The 20423-nt window shown below is 35.3% G+C and overlaps 1 protein-coding gene across 1 annotated transcript in view; it reads left to right on the top strand.

Moving 5' to 3' along the window:
- Window positions 1-20423, top strand: part of LOC149412889 (bicaudal D-related protein homolog) — a 212103-nt gene that overhangs the window by 172544 nt on the left and 19136 nt on the right. Inside the window, exons 3-5 of the mRNA XM_089644910.1 lie at window positions 8467-8622; window positions 12242-12415; window positions 13617-13884. Coding sequence (XP_089501036.1) covers window positions 8467-8622; window positions 12242-12415; window positions 13617-13884 — 598 coding nt within the window. The remainder of the gene's footprint in view (window positions 1-8466; window positions 8623-12241; window positions 12416-13616; window positions 13885-20423) is intronic.

Below are 20423 nucleotides of genomic sequence, written 5' to 3'. Positions count from 1 at the left end.
AAAAATCACGGGTTAGTAGGATTATATCGAATAATTATACGAAACATTTGAATTTTATTGATTGGGTGCTCATACAAAACCCCATCAGTTGCCTGAGATATTTGAGGGTCGAGTACTCTCTAATGTGGCAATCAACTACTTGAAACAATTGGAAAATCACGGGATAGGATGAACAAAATTAATGTTGAAACCTGGAGGTAAAATTTAAAACAAATACAGTTCATCAAACAGGAGGCAGTGGTCGCTCCTACAACAAGACCATTAACCAAACCAAATAGAGATGACGATTCTCTTAAATAAAAACGTCAAAACCAAACAAACAAATCCTGGAGTTCGATAGCTCTCCAAAACAAACTATCAAATATGACCTTATTCTACTAGTATTTATTAGTATCACCTTATTAGTACGTATATATTCGGTTACCAGACCTAGAGCTTCGCAGAGTTCTTGGCGCGAGATCCGAGCTCGGAATGCGAGGTAGATAGCCTCGTATTGCGAGTTATAAACCTTTCCCAAACTGTATGTATACATATATTTATTCGTATGTACTGTTTACTGGAGGATGCGGACTTGCATACAGCTTGCATTTTAGGTCTTCTGGACCACCCTCGCATCTTCTCTTAAACGTGGAATGAGGATTCACAACCCGTAAGTCCACACCAACCGTGAGTATATGATTGTATATAGGACGAAACCGGTTCGCCCTAAGTAAATTGTAGTCCAAGGAGGAGTCGGAATTTGGGGGTATCGAGACCCGAGGGGAAACTTGAAGGCTGCACATGATGACGTGGAAGGCTTTTTGGGACGAGATAACTTAGGTATCAATCAAAGAGCCGTGTCAAAGGATTGTGCAAATTTCTTGTTGACTCACGATCATCTCGTTTACTTGCAGGAGGATTTGGAGCCAAATTATGCCAGCAAATGGGCTATTCCGAGTTCGTCAAATATGCAATTAACTAATTACATTAACCTACTAAATCAATCTTTACATGTACCTTATAGCAACAGAATCATAAAGGAGTGGCGCCACACAGACACAAGAGTTTACCAAAATCAAATTTACTAACAATTAACCATTTGAGTTATATTTAATTACCTGTCCAAATAAACATGTATAATATCTTTTATCAGCGTTTAACTACGACTTTGTTAGGGTGCAGGGAATCAGAATAATTACAATAGGAAAGTTAGCTCATTCAGGGAATTCATTTAAGTCTAGGTTTGCAATGGAAAGACCAATTAAATTGTGAATCTCAACACCTCGATCAGAACCAAGGGGGTTACCACAAAAATGAATGTAATTAAAATCCTATATCATAAATCAAAAAAATTACACAACGTTTGATGGAATTTAATTACAATATAAATACGGGTATATTTGCGTTCAAGATCGTAAATAACGTATTGATTAGTTGAGTACATATGTCTATGAAGATATATAGTACAAGAGAGCTTTAAGTAGCTTTCTGTAGATATCAAAGAAAAGGGTCCAATTTTCATGGAGGCTTATGTGTTGTAGGGGAGGAGTTTTCCATCCCTGCGAACACATATGCAAAGCCTTAGAAAAAAAATTAAATATCGGTCATAGCCAAGAGAGAAGAAAATTCTATATTGTTTGAAACAAAATAAAAGAATAAAAGGCGAAACATTACAAGTTGTGATTCAATCTCTTTGTTGATTGAGCGAATATTGGTTTCACCTTCAGGGGCCTGCACAGCAGACTGCAGAGGAAATCGAAAGTGCAAATTATCACTTGAGTTTTGCGGTTTTCCACTGTTTTTGCAGTGAACTCTGAAGCTGTATATCAGAGAACCCAGTTTTTGCAGTGAACTTTGAAGCTGTATATGAGATTATCCAGTTTTTGCAGTGAACTCTGAAGCTGTATATCAAAGAATTCAGTTTTTGCAGTGAACTTTGAAGCTGTATATGAGATTATCCAGTTTTTGCAGTGAACTCTGAAGCTGTATATCAGAGAATCCAGTTTTTGCAGTGAACTTTGAAGCTGTATATGAGATTATCCAGTTTTTGCAGTTAACTCTGAAGCTGTATATCAGAGAATTCAGTTTTGCAGTGAACTCTGAAGCTGTATATCAAAGAATCCAGTTTTTGCAGTGAACTCTGAAGCTGTATGTCGAAGAATCCAGTTTTTGCAGTTAACTCTAAAGGTGTATATCAGAGAATCCATATTTTTAAACCTGTGAAAATTATTTATTGTTCCTATTTATTTGTAAATTGCACAGTTTCTCGTAGTCTGATAATATATTCTATGATTTGAGTTCGTACCCAAGTTTTAACAAGACTAACCCTGTATTACGTGCATATTACCAACGCATTTCATGGTCGATACATCTCTAAATAGTATAAAATAATGTCGCTATCCGCTGTATCTGTTTGTGCGCTTAGTTCTTCTGAATTACGGTACAGATTTTGATAGGGTTTTCGCTTCTATTTAGAGAATTTCTTCCGGAAGATTTATGTACAGGGTTTTTCAATAAGAGGTGTTATTTTGAATAGCCCGCTATTTCGGTAGATGTTACTTTTGAAGCTATCATTTTTTGACATTTGACAAGAAAAAACTACGCCATTAATAAAAATGGAACGATACACGCTTTAACAACGCATTGAAATTATTAAAATTCACTTGAGTGAATCAAATTCAAATCATCTTGAGTGATGAGGCCCATTTCCACCTCGGTGGCTTCGTCAAAAAGCAAAATTGTCGCATCTGGGGCTCAGAAAACCCAAGAGTTATTGTTGAAAAGCCTCTCTATCTTCAACGTGTGACTGTTTGGTGCGGTTTATGGTCCGGCGGAGTCATTGGACCTTACTTTTTTTTAAATCTGGCTGGAGCAACAGTTACGGTGAATGGATTTCGCTATCGAGAGATGATTAATGATATTTTATGGCCGGAATTGGATGGTATTAATCTGGACAACGTTTACTTTCAACAAGACGACGCTACGTGCCACACAAGCAACTAAACCATTGATCTTTTACGATTGAATATCAAAATAACACCTCTTATTGGAAAATCTTGTATATAATACATGCATATTTTATTTATAGAAAGTAGAGAATAGTCAATCAACGCCGGGTTCACGTCAGCTCATCTCAGCTAATCTCAAATGCTATTAATTCACATTTATTCTTTCTGGGTCTAATGCGTGTACACAACACTCGGTTGGACTAATAAATCAAACAATATTTTTTCATCTTAAAAGTTAGTTGTGCCATATTTATTATGTGGTAATCAATACTCGTTTAATTTATTTATTTATATATGAATATTAGTTACATATTATACATAGTTAATAATTAGGTATACATAAATAATAATTATACATAAATGAACTGCTTCATTGACAATATTTTGTATTTGTTGTATAAATTGAAAATGTCCACTGCTCGGTGTAATTATTTCCCTCCATCAGTATTCTGGGCAGAACGTATGGTAGTTAGTCCCAAAAATTTATGCATTTAAACAAATCCCGGCGTCTGGTATTACAAAGAGAATTCCGAAAGCTTATTAATGCAAGCAATTCTGGGCTATCAAATGCATCATTTTGTAAAGAAATACCAAGTCAATATAAATTCTTCTGTCTGACAAACATTTTCATATAATTTAATACAGTGTTGTAGTTTCCTGGAATTCATTTTGTATTCTTTTAATAGCTTGTACATGAATATTATAATGCGGGTTTCAGGTGGTAAAATTGTACAGAGGTTGACCTCTAACTTAGGCAAAATATAACATTGGAATGCACTTAATATTGTTGAAATTTCTAGTTAACCTGGTTATAAATCCCAATATTTGTAAGCCCTTGTTAGAGATTTCCAAATAAATAAATAATGCTGTGAAGTCCTTACCTCTTGTTTATATAAAGGTCAACTTTTTGTAGCGCCGAATTTTTATCGCATTTTTTTCTAAGAATCTATGATTGAAACAATAAAAATATTGCGACTTTCCACAAATTTGTGATCATTTTGTAAAATTTCTCTAATTACTTTCTGTTGCATTATTGTTATAATGAAAACAGGATAATACAGGGTGACCGGGGGTTAAGTGCGATAACTCCGGAGGGTGATTCTACATGATAGTACAAGAAAAAAATTATTTAGATTAAAAAGTTGAATTTTTAAATACGGGAAAATATACATAAGAATTTCGAAAAAAAATATTTATCTTTTTTTCCTTCTACCATCATGTAACGCATTTTACCCCTGGACACCCTATATAATGTAATATAATATGTTACCATGGAGACGCATATTACATCAATGAAGGTAACCTATAAAAGTAAAGCTTATCTCAGTAATTATCTAAAGCTATCGATGATTGTTCCAATATTGATGAAATATTCAACATCCAAGCCAAAATCAAAAGAATCCATCCAAAAACCGAACTATCCACAGATTTTTCATGAAAACCCTAAGAAAGTACGTCAACTTTAAAACTGTGGTAATCCATGCTACAATGTCGCACATAAAAATAATTTATCAAGCTTGCAACACCCATTCCTCGTGCCACAACCCGCAATATGTACATCACTTTCATTTTTTATTGACTGGAACCATCTCTTTTTTACTACTAATAACCACGTAGGACGTAATGATGACTTTTATTATTTCTGAATTATTTTTAATATCTATAATCCGGCGTTCATTTACTAACCTTGCCTTGAAAAAAAATGTAAAACGTCTTAAGTCCATTGCTGTAATTGGATTGTACTATAAGCTGATTTGGAGGAAACGATATTTACCTTAGTTTGAAATCGCCGATCTGTGAAAAATCCGCTTAATGTGTGATATACGTATGTAAATTAACAGTAATACGAAGGGTCTGACGGAGTTACCAAATACTGAATTTTCAAAGCGGAACACATAAAATTTCAATACTGTAACATGCAATACTTTCGTTGCGAACCAGGTTTCGTTTACGCTAACCCTTAACCTTTATTGACAACAGAGGGAAATGATTTTTCCTGTAATATTCTTACTTTTTTCTGATGGTCTATTTTCACAATTTTTGTTTTTTTTAATATAGTTGGAATAACTGTATAAAGATAGAGGACTTTATCTGCTCACGGAATATGTATTTTAATTCAAAACACATTGCAAACAGTCCAGAGAGCGTTAATTAACATTTGAAAGAATGCGGGGGAAGCGTCCAAGATGGCTGTAACAAGCACCACCGTATAGATATGAAATGTTTAGCTAGAGATGTAATGAAATGGTTTAAGGCGATGCATTACGTCGTGTAATATTTTGAATCGAGCCGCTATCAATAACACACTTTACGTAGATGGCGATAAGGCTTAAATTCCCGATTAAAACAATCCATCTTTTTTTATTTATGCGAGAAAAAAACATGGCCAAAAAGTGCCTTTTATTTTATTTTGTGGATATTCAGGAACAAATAATTAAATGTTTTTAGATCATTTTATAAGTAACTTAATTTTCCACACTATATAATAAAACTATAACCGAAAATGGTTTCGTAAGTAGGAGATTTTGAACTTTAAACAGTTTTCATGGGCCTTATACATTTTTTTTCTGGGCTTACTCTTTTTAAAGAGTTATCTAAAAAATACTCGATTATTTCAAAGGCCAGGATGTATTCTACTCGCAGTATTTAATTAAAGCATCTGAATCATTTCTAGGCGACCAAATTTTCAAACCAAAAACACGTGATTTTGCATTACTACGTAGTGCATCGCCTTAAGTCAAAACCAGTTAATAGTATACGTTCTTGGTGAATGAGTACAAACAAAGCCTGGTCGGATTCTTAAATATAGTGGTGTAAAAAAAACATTATTTCAGTTGCAATGTTGTGCACCGAAGTGTTCTGATAACAAGAATAATTTAACAACTGTTCTGATTGTCATGGTGTTCTCAAGCTGGAATGGATGATTTTACCTTCTACAGCAGGTGGAAAACTCACGAACACGATTTTTAAATTCCAGAGGATTTGCAATCCGAGTTATAAAACAACCGAGAGAACATAACTACATTATATCTAATGTAATTAACGCAATAAAACCGTAATGAGGCAGTTGTGAATGAGAGTCCGAAGATTACACTGACTGACAGTCACAGCGACAGGGAAACTTGTAGTAAAGAGAAGAAAGTAGACTTGTCCAGTATTTCAGTGCTAGTGCCAATGCGTTGAGAGTTAATAACTGTTAAATATTTTGTGAGGAATGCTAATAAGAAAATTGATACAATTTACAAAAAAAGAAGGAGAGAATTATTTTCCCAACACATTTTCAAGTTAATACTAGTGATTAACTGGATTTAACGCGTAATTTATGAGAAAACATAAAAGCAGACGTTGAGGCGTGCCATTTGGCATTTATAATACAGTGTCCGGAAACTCGTAGTACAATCGGGTTTTTTGGGCTTTCAATCTGGTGAATCCACATTGAAAGCCCAAAAAACTTTTTAAATTTAAGCATTTCAGTTTATTTTTTTTTACCTCTCTCAAATTTTCGAAGCTTTTGAAAATACAGTAAACGGCTGATATTAACCCCCTAACTGATTTTTTAACCCCCTAACTGATTTTTTCAAATCTGACCTTAGAATTCCAACTCCGTACAATAAATGTTTTACAATAAAATCGACTCCAAATGTGATGTAGATTCATCAGTTTCCCGCTTGTACTACAAGTTTCCGGACACCGCGTATAATGTGTGTAATCATAAATAATAGTATGTGCATTTTGTTGAAATATGGGGTATTATTTTATTTTTACATAACTTTTCTTGGGCGTGACTTTTTAAGCTGAAAATGTTGTGTTGACTTTGTGATTCTCGATATAAATAGCTGTGCAAAATCATGACGCCAGAACTCACTGTTTGAAAGATTATGCGCTGAATAGAAATCATTTAATAAACCAAAACACGATAAAATTTTAAAAAAGAAAACTGACATCAAAGCACGATATTTTCATTTCCACATTTCTGTCGAGGTAGCGTGGCCCTTAGAATGACGTGAAATTTTAAACCTAATAAATAAAAACAGAGTAACTTTGAAGGTTATGGCATGTCTAGTTTGTGTCAGTATGCCGAATGGGAATACTTTCTAGCAGCCAGAAGCTATGTACCGCTACAACTTATCGATTATATAGTTTGAAAACATTCAATTCGAATCGCTTCAATATCAAGCGATTATCTCCATGGAGACGGGTGGCGCGACTCTAAAGCCTTGCAAAGTTCGAGGAAATCAGGTTGATATGCACCCCTGCAATTTGTGATGGTTTGTTGTTATCTTTGGCGCAGAAGTTTCATCATATTTTGTATGTAACATACTGCCATAATATAAAACGAATGAACATATTGATAGTCCTATGTTATTTTCACACTTTCAATAGTATTTTTTTTTACATTAACTCCACACAAAAGGCCTTGAGGAAAATTATTTTCCTCAGGGCCTGTGCATCTTTGGGGATGCTTTTTGGAAGGAAGGAGTGAACGTGGGTCTTGAAGAGAGCCATGTTGTAGGAGGGAGGAAACACAGAGGCCGACAAATATTTCTATAGCCAGGCTGTTTAATACAAGAACTAGTCGTAGACACGACCCGTTCTAATGTGACAAATATCAACCGTGTTCAAATGTTGGGCGCGCGTTTGGCGTATTTCAAATGCATGCATTCCATCAATCACCCGTTCACGGTTGACGTTGGCTTCATGAGAACGGGCCGTTTTTACGACTCGTTTTTGTGTAAGTCGGCTCGTATGTGGAACGAGCTTCCGGCATCTGTTTTTCCTCCCTCCTATAATCCGAGCCTCTTCAAGGCCCGCATTAACAAATCCCTTCCTACAGCCCCTACCTTACTCCGCCTCACAACGCCGCCCAACCGGGTGGTGACATAGTTCCCCTGTCTGTGCACTGCACAGGCAGGGACACTTTTGTGAGGTGTCACATAAAAAAAAAAAAAATAAAAAAAAATCGTTACCGTAATGGTACGTTCATCTTCTTTTTTTATCATTTATTTTAAAAAATAAACAGAACGTACAAAGGGTATCGCTGATAGGTATATCATATTTCTAACAGCTAACCTATGATAGTTAGAAGCCTTTTAGAAGCCTTCAGGTTTTGTCTTATTCAAGTCAAAGAGGGGAAAAATACAAAACTTCATCCTTTGCCACATGGTTCGATGTACATAATGATAAATCATTTCTGGTTTACAAAAGCAGCAAAAACTCTCAAACGAAGATCTTTAGCTCCTTGATTTTTTCGTAGACGGCAAAAAGAAGACGAGAAGCCATATTTTGATTTGATTTTTACCAAAAATTCTTCAATAAGAAAATACTTCTTTACATTATATATACCCTGTTGATTGTCGATAAGAGCTCATTGTTACTCAATAAATACAGAATTCAAAAAGTTACTTATCTATGTAATTTACCTAAATCAGAAGACCAATACGAAATTAATAATAATTTTGTCTTCTTTTTTTTTCTCCAGAGCGAACGAGAAAAGACCGGTCTCATAGCGGAACTGACGTCACAAAACAACAGGCTGACGGCCCAATTAAAGGAAGCCTCCAACCAGGAGATTCAGCTCACCGCCCAACTGCAGGGACTGAGGGACCAGTGCTCCATGAGGAAAACTAGTTTGCAGGTAATTATTGTAATGATAGGTACTGTTGTAGTTAAAGATGTCACAGAACAAGAGATTGGTGGTAAAAGGGGCCTATAAATAACCATGCGGTAAAACTCAACATCCAGCTGCAGGAACTGAAGAACCAGTGATCGATGAGAAAAAACCAGTTAAAAAGTGAAATGAATTAGGAATACGTTTCTTATAAAAAGGTCATATATCAAGAGACTAATGGCTGAGGTAAAGGAGGCCTTTAATTAATGGGTTCAATTGCAAGAATTCCATCCGTAAGAAGAGATTCTGTCCGTCTCAAAAGACTTTAATGAACACCAAAAATTATAACTCAAAAGAATTGTATTAGAGACAAATCGTGGAACAGCTAAGTGTGTAGAAAAAGATATGAACAGGATGAGAATTCCCGAGAGAATATTTTGTAGAAGAGGTCAAATCCAACCCTAAGATGGGGATTCAGGTTAATGACGTCTTCCACGCAAAAGGATTAGCTGTTCCCCAATTTATAGCGGGCTAAGTCAGATTGCTAATATAATGGATTGAAACTATGAAGGCTTAATCAAAGACCATCGTGGTAAAATCACCACGATGCCAACGGTCCAACTAAAAGACAACTCTAAATAAGACATACAACTGATCGCATAACCCCAGGAACTGGAAGACCGATACTCGTTGAGAGTTTGTAGAAATGTTGCAATCCAAACCCGTATAGCCGCTTGTAACAAATACGCACTTGACGTCTTTAAGCCGTATAAAATTAGATTGTATTATGTTCCGTATTATGCAGATCAGAAGCCATATACAATAAAATCAAACAAAGAACATACAAGTAGCTACTCCAAGTAATAACATAACGAAGTGAAAAACTTAAGTATATAGGAAGTGTATTACATACCCGTAGGAGCCAATATTCTACTCTTTGAGACCTTTCATTTTACTGCGTGCTATTGAAATGATTTCCAAAATATAAAGAAAGGGAAATGAAACTCTCAATGAACATAAGGTTTCCCTTGATTTTCAACAAAACAACGCCACATAGGTTTATTTGTCTCTAATAGTTGGACAAAATTATTTTGTGGGTTTTATGAAGTTATGATTCATTGAAAAACCAACTACCAATTAAACAGAAGAATCAAAATTTAAATATCTTAAAACACGCCTTAACGCAATGTGCGCAGTTTCTGGGCACTTCGTAATTTCTGTAGGTTTCTTTTTCACAAATGAAAAATTTTCGTCTTTTTTACCGAACATTCTCGCATAAGTTAAGTATAATGATTTTCTAGTAATCTCCTTCATCATCCCTAAAGATTCTATAAAACAATTAAACACTGAAAATTGTGAACAAAACGTACTTGACACTATTCACTTTAAAATGACGGCTTACAAAATGAAAGGGTAGGTGTATGGGGAAATTTTTTGATAACCTTTAATGGAAAAGTAACTTTTTAAACGTTTTACAAGATTTTTTTCCTAAAGTTTAGTTATTTGTTCAGATGTGTAATCAATCTCGTAAGGCTTTTTATCTTATGGCAAATCATTTACTTTCTTCGTTGTTAATTTTATGAATGGGTGAGCTTCGGTCCAAAAAGTTCACTTTCCTCTTCAATTTGGAAAGTGCGTAGCGCACATGATGCACGCAAGCTCTCAGAGATGATTTAGTTAGGAACGAGATGAGGCATGTCGAATTAAAATTGCTGAATTAATTATTTGTTCGCATCTCGGACATAGTAAATCATTTGCATGCATACTAGTTCTCACTCAACTGGTTATCAGTCAATTATTCCAATTCTTGACACAACATGTTTATGTTTCCAATATGTCTCTCCTGAGATAAATTTATTTGTCCATTCCTAATTACGTTTAGTTTAGCTTGGAAAGATTATTTCCGGAAATTCATGCTACAGTGTCGGTTCGGTATCAGAACTCCTCACTGGACTTAACTTGTTCATCTTCGTAAGCCTTTTAGCGTCCAGCTTTTGGATACAGGTCTCAAATGCCTTCATTCTTTCTGATTTTTGCGTCTTGGGTTATTTTTAAAATGGCAGCTCTCCATTGGTTAGTTCAGTCCAGCCCCTCTGATTTTTGGGCTTTCATATAATGATAGGTATTGGAACTTAAGGATCGTTGATTAGTCATAATTAGACATCGAATTATATGCATTTGCATATTTGCATATGCAAATGCATATAACTCTCTAATTACGACGTTAATGCATATTTCAGCCTTTTTTCCCAAATCGTGCATATTTCGTTTAATAGCGGGAGGTATCATCTACGTATAGGGAGCTAGGTGACTTGGTTGCCTGTAAAATCCTAGAAAAAACAAATCATTCAACTGTTGCTCGTTTCATAAATGATTCCATAAGATCTTTGTTTCCCGATTGTTCTGTGGATGAAAAAATCTGCATGTTTGTTTCTGATGCTGCGCCATACATGGTGAAAGCTGGCCAAGCCTTGCAAACTTTTTATCCAAATTTACTACACATTACCTGCTTAGCTCACGGGTTTCATCGCCTTGCAGAAGAGATACGGCAAGAGTATGGGAATGTTAATAAATTGATTTTCTTTACAAAAAAAGTGTTTTTAAAAGCACCGTCGCGTGTGCAGTCTTATAAAGAGCAATTGCCAAATCTAGCGTTGCCGCCAGAACCCATAATTACTCGATGGGCTAAATGCAGTATTATTCTATGCTGAAAATTTTGAGGCCGTAAAACAAGTAGTTGGGCAATTTGACAGTTCTGAGGCCATTGCAATTCATTCAAGCAAGCTAACATTTGAAGACGTATCCATTTAACAGAATATCGCCCTCATCTCAACACATTTCCACAAGTTACCAGATACCATAAAAAAATTTGAAACAAAAAACCTTCCTCTAATTAAAGAAATAGAAATACTGGAAACAATGATCGAACTTGCCAACGCCCTTCCTAATTCAATATCTGAAAAGATTCGTAAAAAGTTAGACTCTATTTTGCTTAAAAACCCGAGTCTTGAAGATATGAAGAACATTAATGCCTACATCAACGGCACAGGTCATACCCTGCCTAAACAGATACCTCCAGAAATGGCGCCAAATTTTAAATTTTGTCCAATGACGTCAGTTGACGTAGAGAGGTCGTTTTCCGCGTACAAATTAATACTGGGTGACAAACGTCACAGATTTGAGCTCGAATATTTGGAAAAATACTTAGTTGTATATTGTCACAAAAACTATGCATACCTAATTTTAAGAATATTTCGCTGTTTTTGTACGGTCTTTAATTAAAATTTATAAAAATATAAATGGTTTTTTGATTTTGCATTGTGCATATTTAGGGCAAATCAAGAGTTTTTAGTGCATATTTCGGCCTTTTTTAGTGCATATTTGCATGCATATTTTGGCACTTTGTTAGTGCATATAATCCGATGTCTAGTCATAATATTATATGCCCAGCATAGTCTCACTTGAATCCGACTTCGAATTCAGTACAATTCAAATATTACCCTAGCTAATTAGGCAATGTCTTCTTAATTTGTCATTACATTCAGCCTTCCATTATACAATATGTAATTATTGCATTGCCTACTTGGTTGAATGTGTTATTTTCCAAATTACCCTCTAAACCAATTGATTGCTTTTATTTCCTCAGGACCATGTGAGCAGTTTGGAAACCCTCAGAGAAGAGTTGCAGCTGACATCAGACAAGAAGACAGAAATAGAGAGAAGATTACAATCCGCCTTAACAGACCGGGACGACCTGGCGAGACAACTGGAGGAGGCCTGTGACAGAGTTGCAATGCTGGAGAGACACATCAGAGAGCAGGTTAGTATTCTTCTTCTCTGTCAGATGTACCCGTCTGTCTTTAACTTTATTCCTCGGTTAATTTTCATTTCTCGAAAACAATATTTTTTTGCCGTTAAAAACGTCCCATATTTTGTGTTACGCCACGTTATTTGTTCCTTGCAATCTGCTTTCAGCTATCTCCAAGAATAATGAAAATCAAAAATCTTGGAAACATTTTTTCCGCCCAGCGATTTTTCACGGTCTTGGTGAATCTTGTTTTAGGTCACTGTAAGCTTTGTACGGGTAGACCGTAGAAAATTATGTTACTCATAATTTTGTTGATCAAAGTGAAGATCTATTGTCTCGAGAATCAAGGGAGTTTCAATGGAGAAAAAGAAACACGCTTATTACGGCCAAATAGACCAATTAAATACAAAGAGAAGGTATGTGTATAATTTTTGCAAGTTCAAGAACAAAGAAGACCTTTGTCGGGGTATCTACATATATATGTATAATTATTTAAAGACACCTGTGGACTCAAATAATGCTTTACAAATAGAGCAAAGCACCAATTACTGACATTGTTCAGTTTCTATGAAGTTCAAGACGAGTATAAGGTATATATATACATATATATATATATACGAGTAGAATATCATATATGTTCAATGAGATCGTCGTTTCGAAAGTCTTCTTCTTCTGAATAGAATCTTCTTTCATTCTTTTCTTGGAAATGGAATATTCTTCTGAATGGAATCTACTTAGGTTTGATGCGTAGAATTGGAATTTTACTTCGTATTAGATCTTCTTCTTCTGAATTTAATCTTCTGAGTGGATTCTTCTTTGATTCAGTGTGTGGACATCGAATTCTTTTTTGTGTCTTCTTCTTCTTCTAAATGGAATCTTCTTGTATTCAATGTCTGCAAATTGAATCTTCCTTTGAATGACTTCCTTATGAATGGAATATTCTTTTGTTTAATGCGTGGAAACTGAATCTTCTTTTGAATGTCTTCATCATATGAATGGAATATTCTTTTGTTTAATGCGTGGAAATTGAATCTTCCTCTGAATGTTTTCATCCAATGAATGAAATATTCTTTTGTTTAATGCGTGGAAAATGAATTTTCTTTTGAATTTTTTCTCCGTCTGAATGGAATGGTCTTTTATTCAACGCGTTTTTTTGGAAATGGAATCTGTTTGTTGAACGTTTATAAATTGTAGTCCTCTTTTTGTTTCCCAGGAACTCAAATACCAGAACTCCTTCACCGACATGGAGCGCTTGCAGCGTGAGAACTGCACGCTGAGCGAGCGTCTCGGCGGCGCGCCCGCCTCGCTGATGGGCGGTGCCAGCCTGGGTCCCTTCGGGCCGCGCCGCTCGTTGCATGCTGAGCTGGAGACGGGGACGGGCGAGGACGCGCAACCGCCCCCGCCCTCGGAGATACTGCACGTGTACAAGCAGCTACGGGCCATGTGTTCGCATCTGCGGTCTAGCCACGATGATGACTCTGGTAACTTGAATCCATTACCATCCTATATTAGAAATATTAGGGTGCGTATAAACATGACAGAATTTCTGCGAGCCAAGCCACGAATTACGAATTAGTTTCGCGCGTTTGCGGTTGCTTCGTTCCTTTCCCATATTTCGCGGCTCGGCTCGGAAATTTTGTCCAGTTTATACGTAGCATTAAATAGAGATAATTTAGGACAGAAATCGGCGGGGCTAATAAAATTCATTTAAAATATTGATTTCGGTTGTAGATGACTTGTGCAAATATTTGCCTAATCGAGGCTTAAATTTCCAATACAAAACTGTGTTTACGAAATTCAAATGGGATGAAGATCTACGATATCATGCGAGTGTAAGTGAGACAGAGCGCTGGGCTATTGGTCAAAATGGAACATTTGGTTCCATTCAAATTTGTATTTATTTATTGTTTACATTAGATACATTTAAAGCATACATAACAGTAATAATAAAGCATAATGAGAGCATATATTTAAAATGAGTAGGTACAAGTGTTATTACGTTTTGTTAGGTCGAATTTAGTTCCTAGCTAGGCAGATTGCCTGTTCTAAGGAACCAAATGTTTGGAAGGTACTTCTAGTTTTCTTATTTATTCTATGGTTGTGGGTCTGTGTTTGTAACTATGATTAAAAGAACTTTGGTGTGATTTGAATTTAAGTGTCATTTTCAAAATTGTAAGTGGTGTATCAAGAATTCATACAAACGGTAAAGTACCTACCCATGATATTTTATTCTAACCAAAAGTTATTTTAAATCTGTATTTGAAATGTGTAGGTGTTTCTTTTGTTTAAATTTATTTCTTGAAAAAAATTACAAGTAAAGTCAAATTTCGTGATAAAAAAATATACTGAGCTAGTTAAAATATTTTAAATGGATTTTTTCAGTTGTTAAAGTCTGTCGAGTAGGTCCTGTTACACCCTGTGTAAATACATTTGCACCTCCTGGGTGAGTGATATGAAACTAGTACCAAACTCTTAGTATCGCCCTAGTGAAAGACAACCATTCGGAATCGAAACTTTGTTGGTTTGTAATTAAATAAGCTATCGATCTCTTCAGCCTCACAATATACCCTATTAATGATGATACTGGCTCTTATGAAATAAATACTATTATTCCATGCCCACCCAAAATACAGCGGATCAATTTTCCATGAACAGTCATGCTAAAATATCTTGGAAACATACTATCAAATCAGTAGCGTTCAGTTATAAAATCTTACTGACTCCTAGGTACATACATGTAGTACAAACGGGTCTTCAAAACACGGAAACCAATTACAAACAGACGCATAACAAATCGATTCACTATTCATTTGACAAATAAATAGTAATACAATTATTTCATACCCATAACAAATTCATTTCGTTCCAAATAATCAGCCTTCAAAACAAAAATACAAAACAAACTTCCGTGTTCCATTTTCAAATGACAAAACAAAAGAAGATTTAAACGACAAAAATAATGCACCAATCAAAATTTTCAAATTTGGAACTGATTGTGGGAACAATTCATACAACCAATAAAGAAGATAACAAAATTATTTTATTTAAACTAATATTTGAAATAATAATAATATTTGGATGATTTGTTTAGCACCGTTTCTGTGCAAAATCACCTAAAGGACGCTGTACAAATATACAGGATTTTCCAATAAGAGGCAGAGGCGGATTTGCCCTTAGGCCTATGTAGGCCCGGGCCTAGGGCGGCCAGATATTAGGGGCGGCCAATCGTGACAAAAAAGTCACAGATGATAACAAGAAATTACTTCCTAAGTACCTAAATATTCTACGTACGAAATAGCGATATGCAAGAGCGTGTTCACACACAGCACACAGCGCGCCCCAACGAATACATCCATACATGAATACATCCCTCCAACTGCGGTGCAAGGCGATGGGTCAAGATAGTCCGGCTGGAAAGGTCAAAAGGCCTCCCTCACCCAGTCTCTCTCGATCCGGCCCACCACGCAGCAAGTGGGCAGACGTATCCGCCGCCAAGACCTGGACAAATCTCACCCCATGAACCATGAATGATAATGGCAGGAAAATTAAAACTGTTTTGACCCTAGGAACTTACTGAAAAGTTTGGATACTCCTGGTCAATATGATGGGTACTGAGAAAGGGGCGGCTACATGCTCTGGGGCCTAGGGCGGCCAAGACTGCAAATCCGCCTCTGATAAGAGGTGTTATTTTGATATTCAATCGTAAAAGATCAATGGTTTCGTTGCTTGTGTGGCACGTAGCGCAGTCTTGTTGAAAGTAAACGTTGTCCAAATCAATGCCATCCAATTCCGGTCATAAAAAATCATTAATCATCTCTCGATAGCGCAATCCATTCACCGTAACTGTTGCTCCAGCCTCATTTTCGAAAAAGTAAGGTCCAATGTCTCCGCCGGACCATAAACCGCACCAAACAGTCACACGTTGAGGATAAAGAGGCTGTTCAACAATAACTCTTGGGTTTTCCGAGCCCCAGATGCGACATTTTTGCTTGTTGACGAAGCCACCGAGGTGGAAATGGGCCTCATCAGATGATTTGCATTTGATTCACTCAAGTGAATTTTAATCATTTCAATGCGTTGTTGAAGCGTGTATCGTTCCATTTTTATTAATGGCGTAGTTTTTATTTGTCAAATTTTAAAAAAATGACTGCTTAAAAAGTAACATCTACCGAAATAGCGGGCTATTCAAAATAACACCTCTTATTGGAAAATCCTGTATAATACATTTCTACAGTGATCTATGGTATTACTAACTATATATGGAGATAATTTACAGTACCATACTTACCCGGTAGGTCACTTGATATCAAAACTGTTTATTGTTCATTAGCGAAATTTAGATACAGGATTTAGGACGTTATGGGAAAATTGGACTTAATTGGACTTCTCAGTATTTATTTTAATAATATATATTTATGTTCTTTAATGAGCGTATTTAGGAAAGGAAAAGTTAAATAGAAAAAAGGCTAAATTTTATGCTGGGCGGTACTACAGTACAAGGTTTTGATCAAAAATTGTTATTTCTTTCCTTTAAATTAAGTTATATACTAACCGTCTTACTATTAGATTCTCACACGCCCGTTCAACGTTGGTGTGATAAAGCCTGCCTCGAGCCTTGTTTAAGACCATTTTAACCCAAGAAAGCCGTTTTAATAAGTCAAGTCTTTCACCGTTCTGACCTTACGCGCTGCCTAAATTTACACCACGTTTTTAGTAAGGCTGTAACCGTTTTACTAATTAGATTCTTACACGCCCGTTCAACGCTGGTGTGGTAAAGCTGGCCTCGAGCCTTGTTTAAGACCGTTTTAACCAGACAAACGCCATGGTATAAGTCAAATTTTTGACCTTACGCGCCGCGGAATATTTTCACGTTTTTAATAAGGCTGTAACTGTCATAATTTGAAACATAAATTTCTGATCGTCTCTGAAATTGACAATATTTGTTTTTGAAAGACAATGATCCTGAGGCAAATATTTTAATGCTTTCAACTTCACAAATCCTCAGCTTCACAATACAATCCAACAATGCTTATGTATGGTTTTGACATTATTTTGATTTTAACTGGAAGAAATCATCCAAACATAGCGTGCAATAAACAATATTTCCAACGTTTCAGCAGAGAACTAAAATAATATTACATACTTCATGTTAGAAACGACGTTTGAACTGGGTGTTTCGCAAATATAATCAGATTTTTTACGAATTTAATTTTCAGACCCATTGAAAATCTGCCATTTCAATGTGATGAAATATTTATGTTCTAGAACTAGGCCAAATAGGACAAATAGGTACCTCATGAATGTACTTACTTTCACTAAGAAATAATAATTAAAATAGCACTTCTAAATTCAAATAAACCATAACATTTTTAATTCTCTTGCAATCATGTAATCAACCGCTATGCCTTCTCGACGCTCTCGAAAGATTTGACGTAATTTATAAAAGGTAAGAGAGCCTAATTTCTATTGTCTTCTTCGATTATTTTTGGCTGAAAATATCCCTCTTTCAATTTATTCAATGTAGTGCACGTGATTTTTAAAGAGTGAAATAAATGACGTAAGAAAGATGATAAATGGCATCATTGCAATTCTAGGATTATGTCTCTTACTAACATTAAAAAAAACATTAAAAATTATGGATTTTGAAAAGTCACTTCAAAAATATTGTGCATAAATTTCATAATGATTAGGTGTTAATTAAGTATTATATTTTCGGGTTTGTTTGAGGACGCTATCTGGCATGCTTTTATTTGAGCGAGCAGGTATACGTTACCCAGCTGCTCCGCCCTTATATAAGAGACAGAACGAACCGAAGAGATATTAAAGAAAATATACTGTTTAAACAAGCTTTAACTACGAAATTTTAACTACACATTTGCCATACGTATGGCTACTGTCAAAACTAGAATTATTTGAAAAATTTTAAAAGTAAATTTTAAACTCAAAATAGGCTTATTTTTGGAGTTTAGTTTTTCAACAGCTGCCATTTTGTTATTTTTCCATAAAAATTCATAATTCTAGTTCTTAGAGTAGCCATAACCACATTGAACTCAAATATTTTTGGTTTATTGTATTTCTAATAAATTTACTCAGAAATAACATCAACGAAGCTGATGTACCTTTTTTGAGAGGCAATGCAGATTCTACTACTAAGGATAGATAAATTATGTAAAATAAATAACATAAAAAGATTTACATACTTTTATAAGAACCATACGAAAAATCCTTAAAATACCTGATTTTTCAGCCGTCTAAAGTAGGATTATCCCTTAAGGGAATGAGTAGTAGATGAAGAGATAGGAAAGAGGACGATTAGGAAGTACCTAGCAATGATGTATTCACCAATCTCAGCTTAAACCATTTCAAACAACGTTTTGATTCTGAATGCAGGCGCCGAGGGTGAAATTCTCTGGTAGCTGTGTCCTTCATCATTAGACAATCATCATTGACCGCTTATAATTATTGTAGTAGAAGGAATGTGAGTTTATCTTTCATTTTTAAAAAAGAAAGATAGATAATGGGTTTTCCACTCCGGAAAAATTAATTAAAATATGTATAACGTTTATGAAACACCCATTGTTTTCGGTGACAGTTACCGCCCAGCACCATCTATGATCAAAACCTTAAAGCTACGACGCTGAATGAAAATTTTCCGTACGAAATAATTCACAATTTAATGGATCGATGAGTTGTTCATGATAATATTATTTGTACTTTATGCTGACAACGTATAGTCGGAATTAATGGAGGAAACATCATAATGCGCTTGGAATTATTCATAAGATAATAGAGATTTCAATTATATTTATTATGTACATTGCTTTACAGACGCGACCAAACCATACAATATTAACGATTATTTCTTTGTGCAACGATTCAACGATTATGTGTTTATTAAAGAACTGAGTTTAAAGTTTCATTACTCTATTTTTTTGCTTATGCTACGAGTTTCAGGACCCCTAAAAGTTCATATCGACTAAATGTTGTTAATTTAATCGACGTGAACTGTTATTTATTCGTCTAACTGCAATCGTACTCGGAACGAGAAAGTTACCGATAAATATCGATAAAACCTGAATGGATATGCATTACCATGGGGGCAAGGTATCTATCTAGCACGGTCGATAAAGGTTTCATCGATAATGTCAGTAACTTGTCATCGTTCCCAAGCATGGCTGCAGATCGCCAACGAACAAAAAAAAGTTCGCAACGACTAAGTGTTCTTAATTTATTTAACGTGAACTGTTGTTTGTGAGTTAGCGATCTGCAGTCTTGCTCGGGAACGAGGATAAGTTATCGACAATATAGATGTGTTTGTACTAGGGGGCCTGTACACTGTACTTCTGCGTGGCGAAGAAGATTATGATAATCTTTTCTTAATTTTCATCTTTGCCTATCACTAAAAGTAAAGCAATAAAATTAGATCATGTACCAATTTTATATTTCGTATTGTAACGTAAAGATTGCAAGATTATCTCAATACTTTAAATAAAGATTGTGCTTAATTACTTTTGCAAGATATAATAATTGATATATAATTTCGTTATGATTTTAATAAAAGTATTTCAAATCATTCTCTTATTTAGCAAATAATTTCTTAATAGTTTTTTTATTACTGAATTTAAAATGATATTTCAAATATGATAGTTAATACCTAAAACTTTTACTGGATTCTACAAAATATAAATGCACCAGCCCAAATTAACTTACTTTATCGTAAAAATGCTAATATCCAGTGGCGTGCAACTTTTTAACGAGCTTGGCAGCATTTAGACGGTACTAAAAAAGCATCTAGTAGTATTTTTCTAACCAATGACAGCTCTAAATACTGTCACTCAGGGGCGTATATAAGGTGGGGACGGGTCCCCAACGGCTTAACCATTCCGTTGAAAAAAATTAGTACCTTCTCTTGGATTATATTCCTGGAAAATGCACTGATATTATTTGAACCTACCTCTTCTATCAATGTGATGTAAAAAATAAGTTGATGTTATTTGAACCTACCTCTTTTATCAATGTG

The sequence above is a fragment of the Hesperophylax consimilis genome, chromosome 22, assembly GCF_061612785.1.
Source record: "Hesperophylax consimilis isolate HC1 chromosome 22, BYU_Hcon_1.0, whole genome shotgun sequence".
NCBI lineage: Eukaryota > Metazoa > Arthropoda > Insecta > Trichoptera > Limnephilidae > Hesperophylax > Hesperophylax consimilis.
This window is presented reverse-complemented; position numbering and strand designations above follow the sequence as displayed.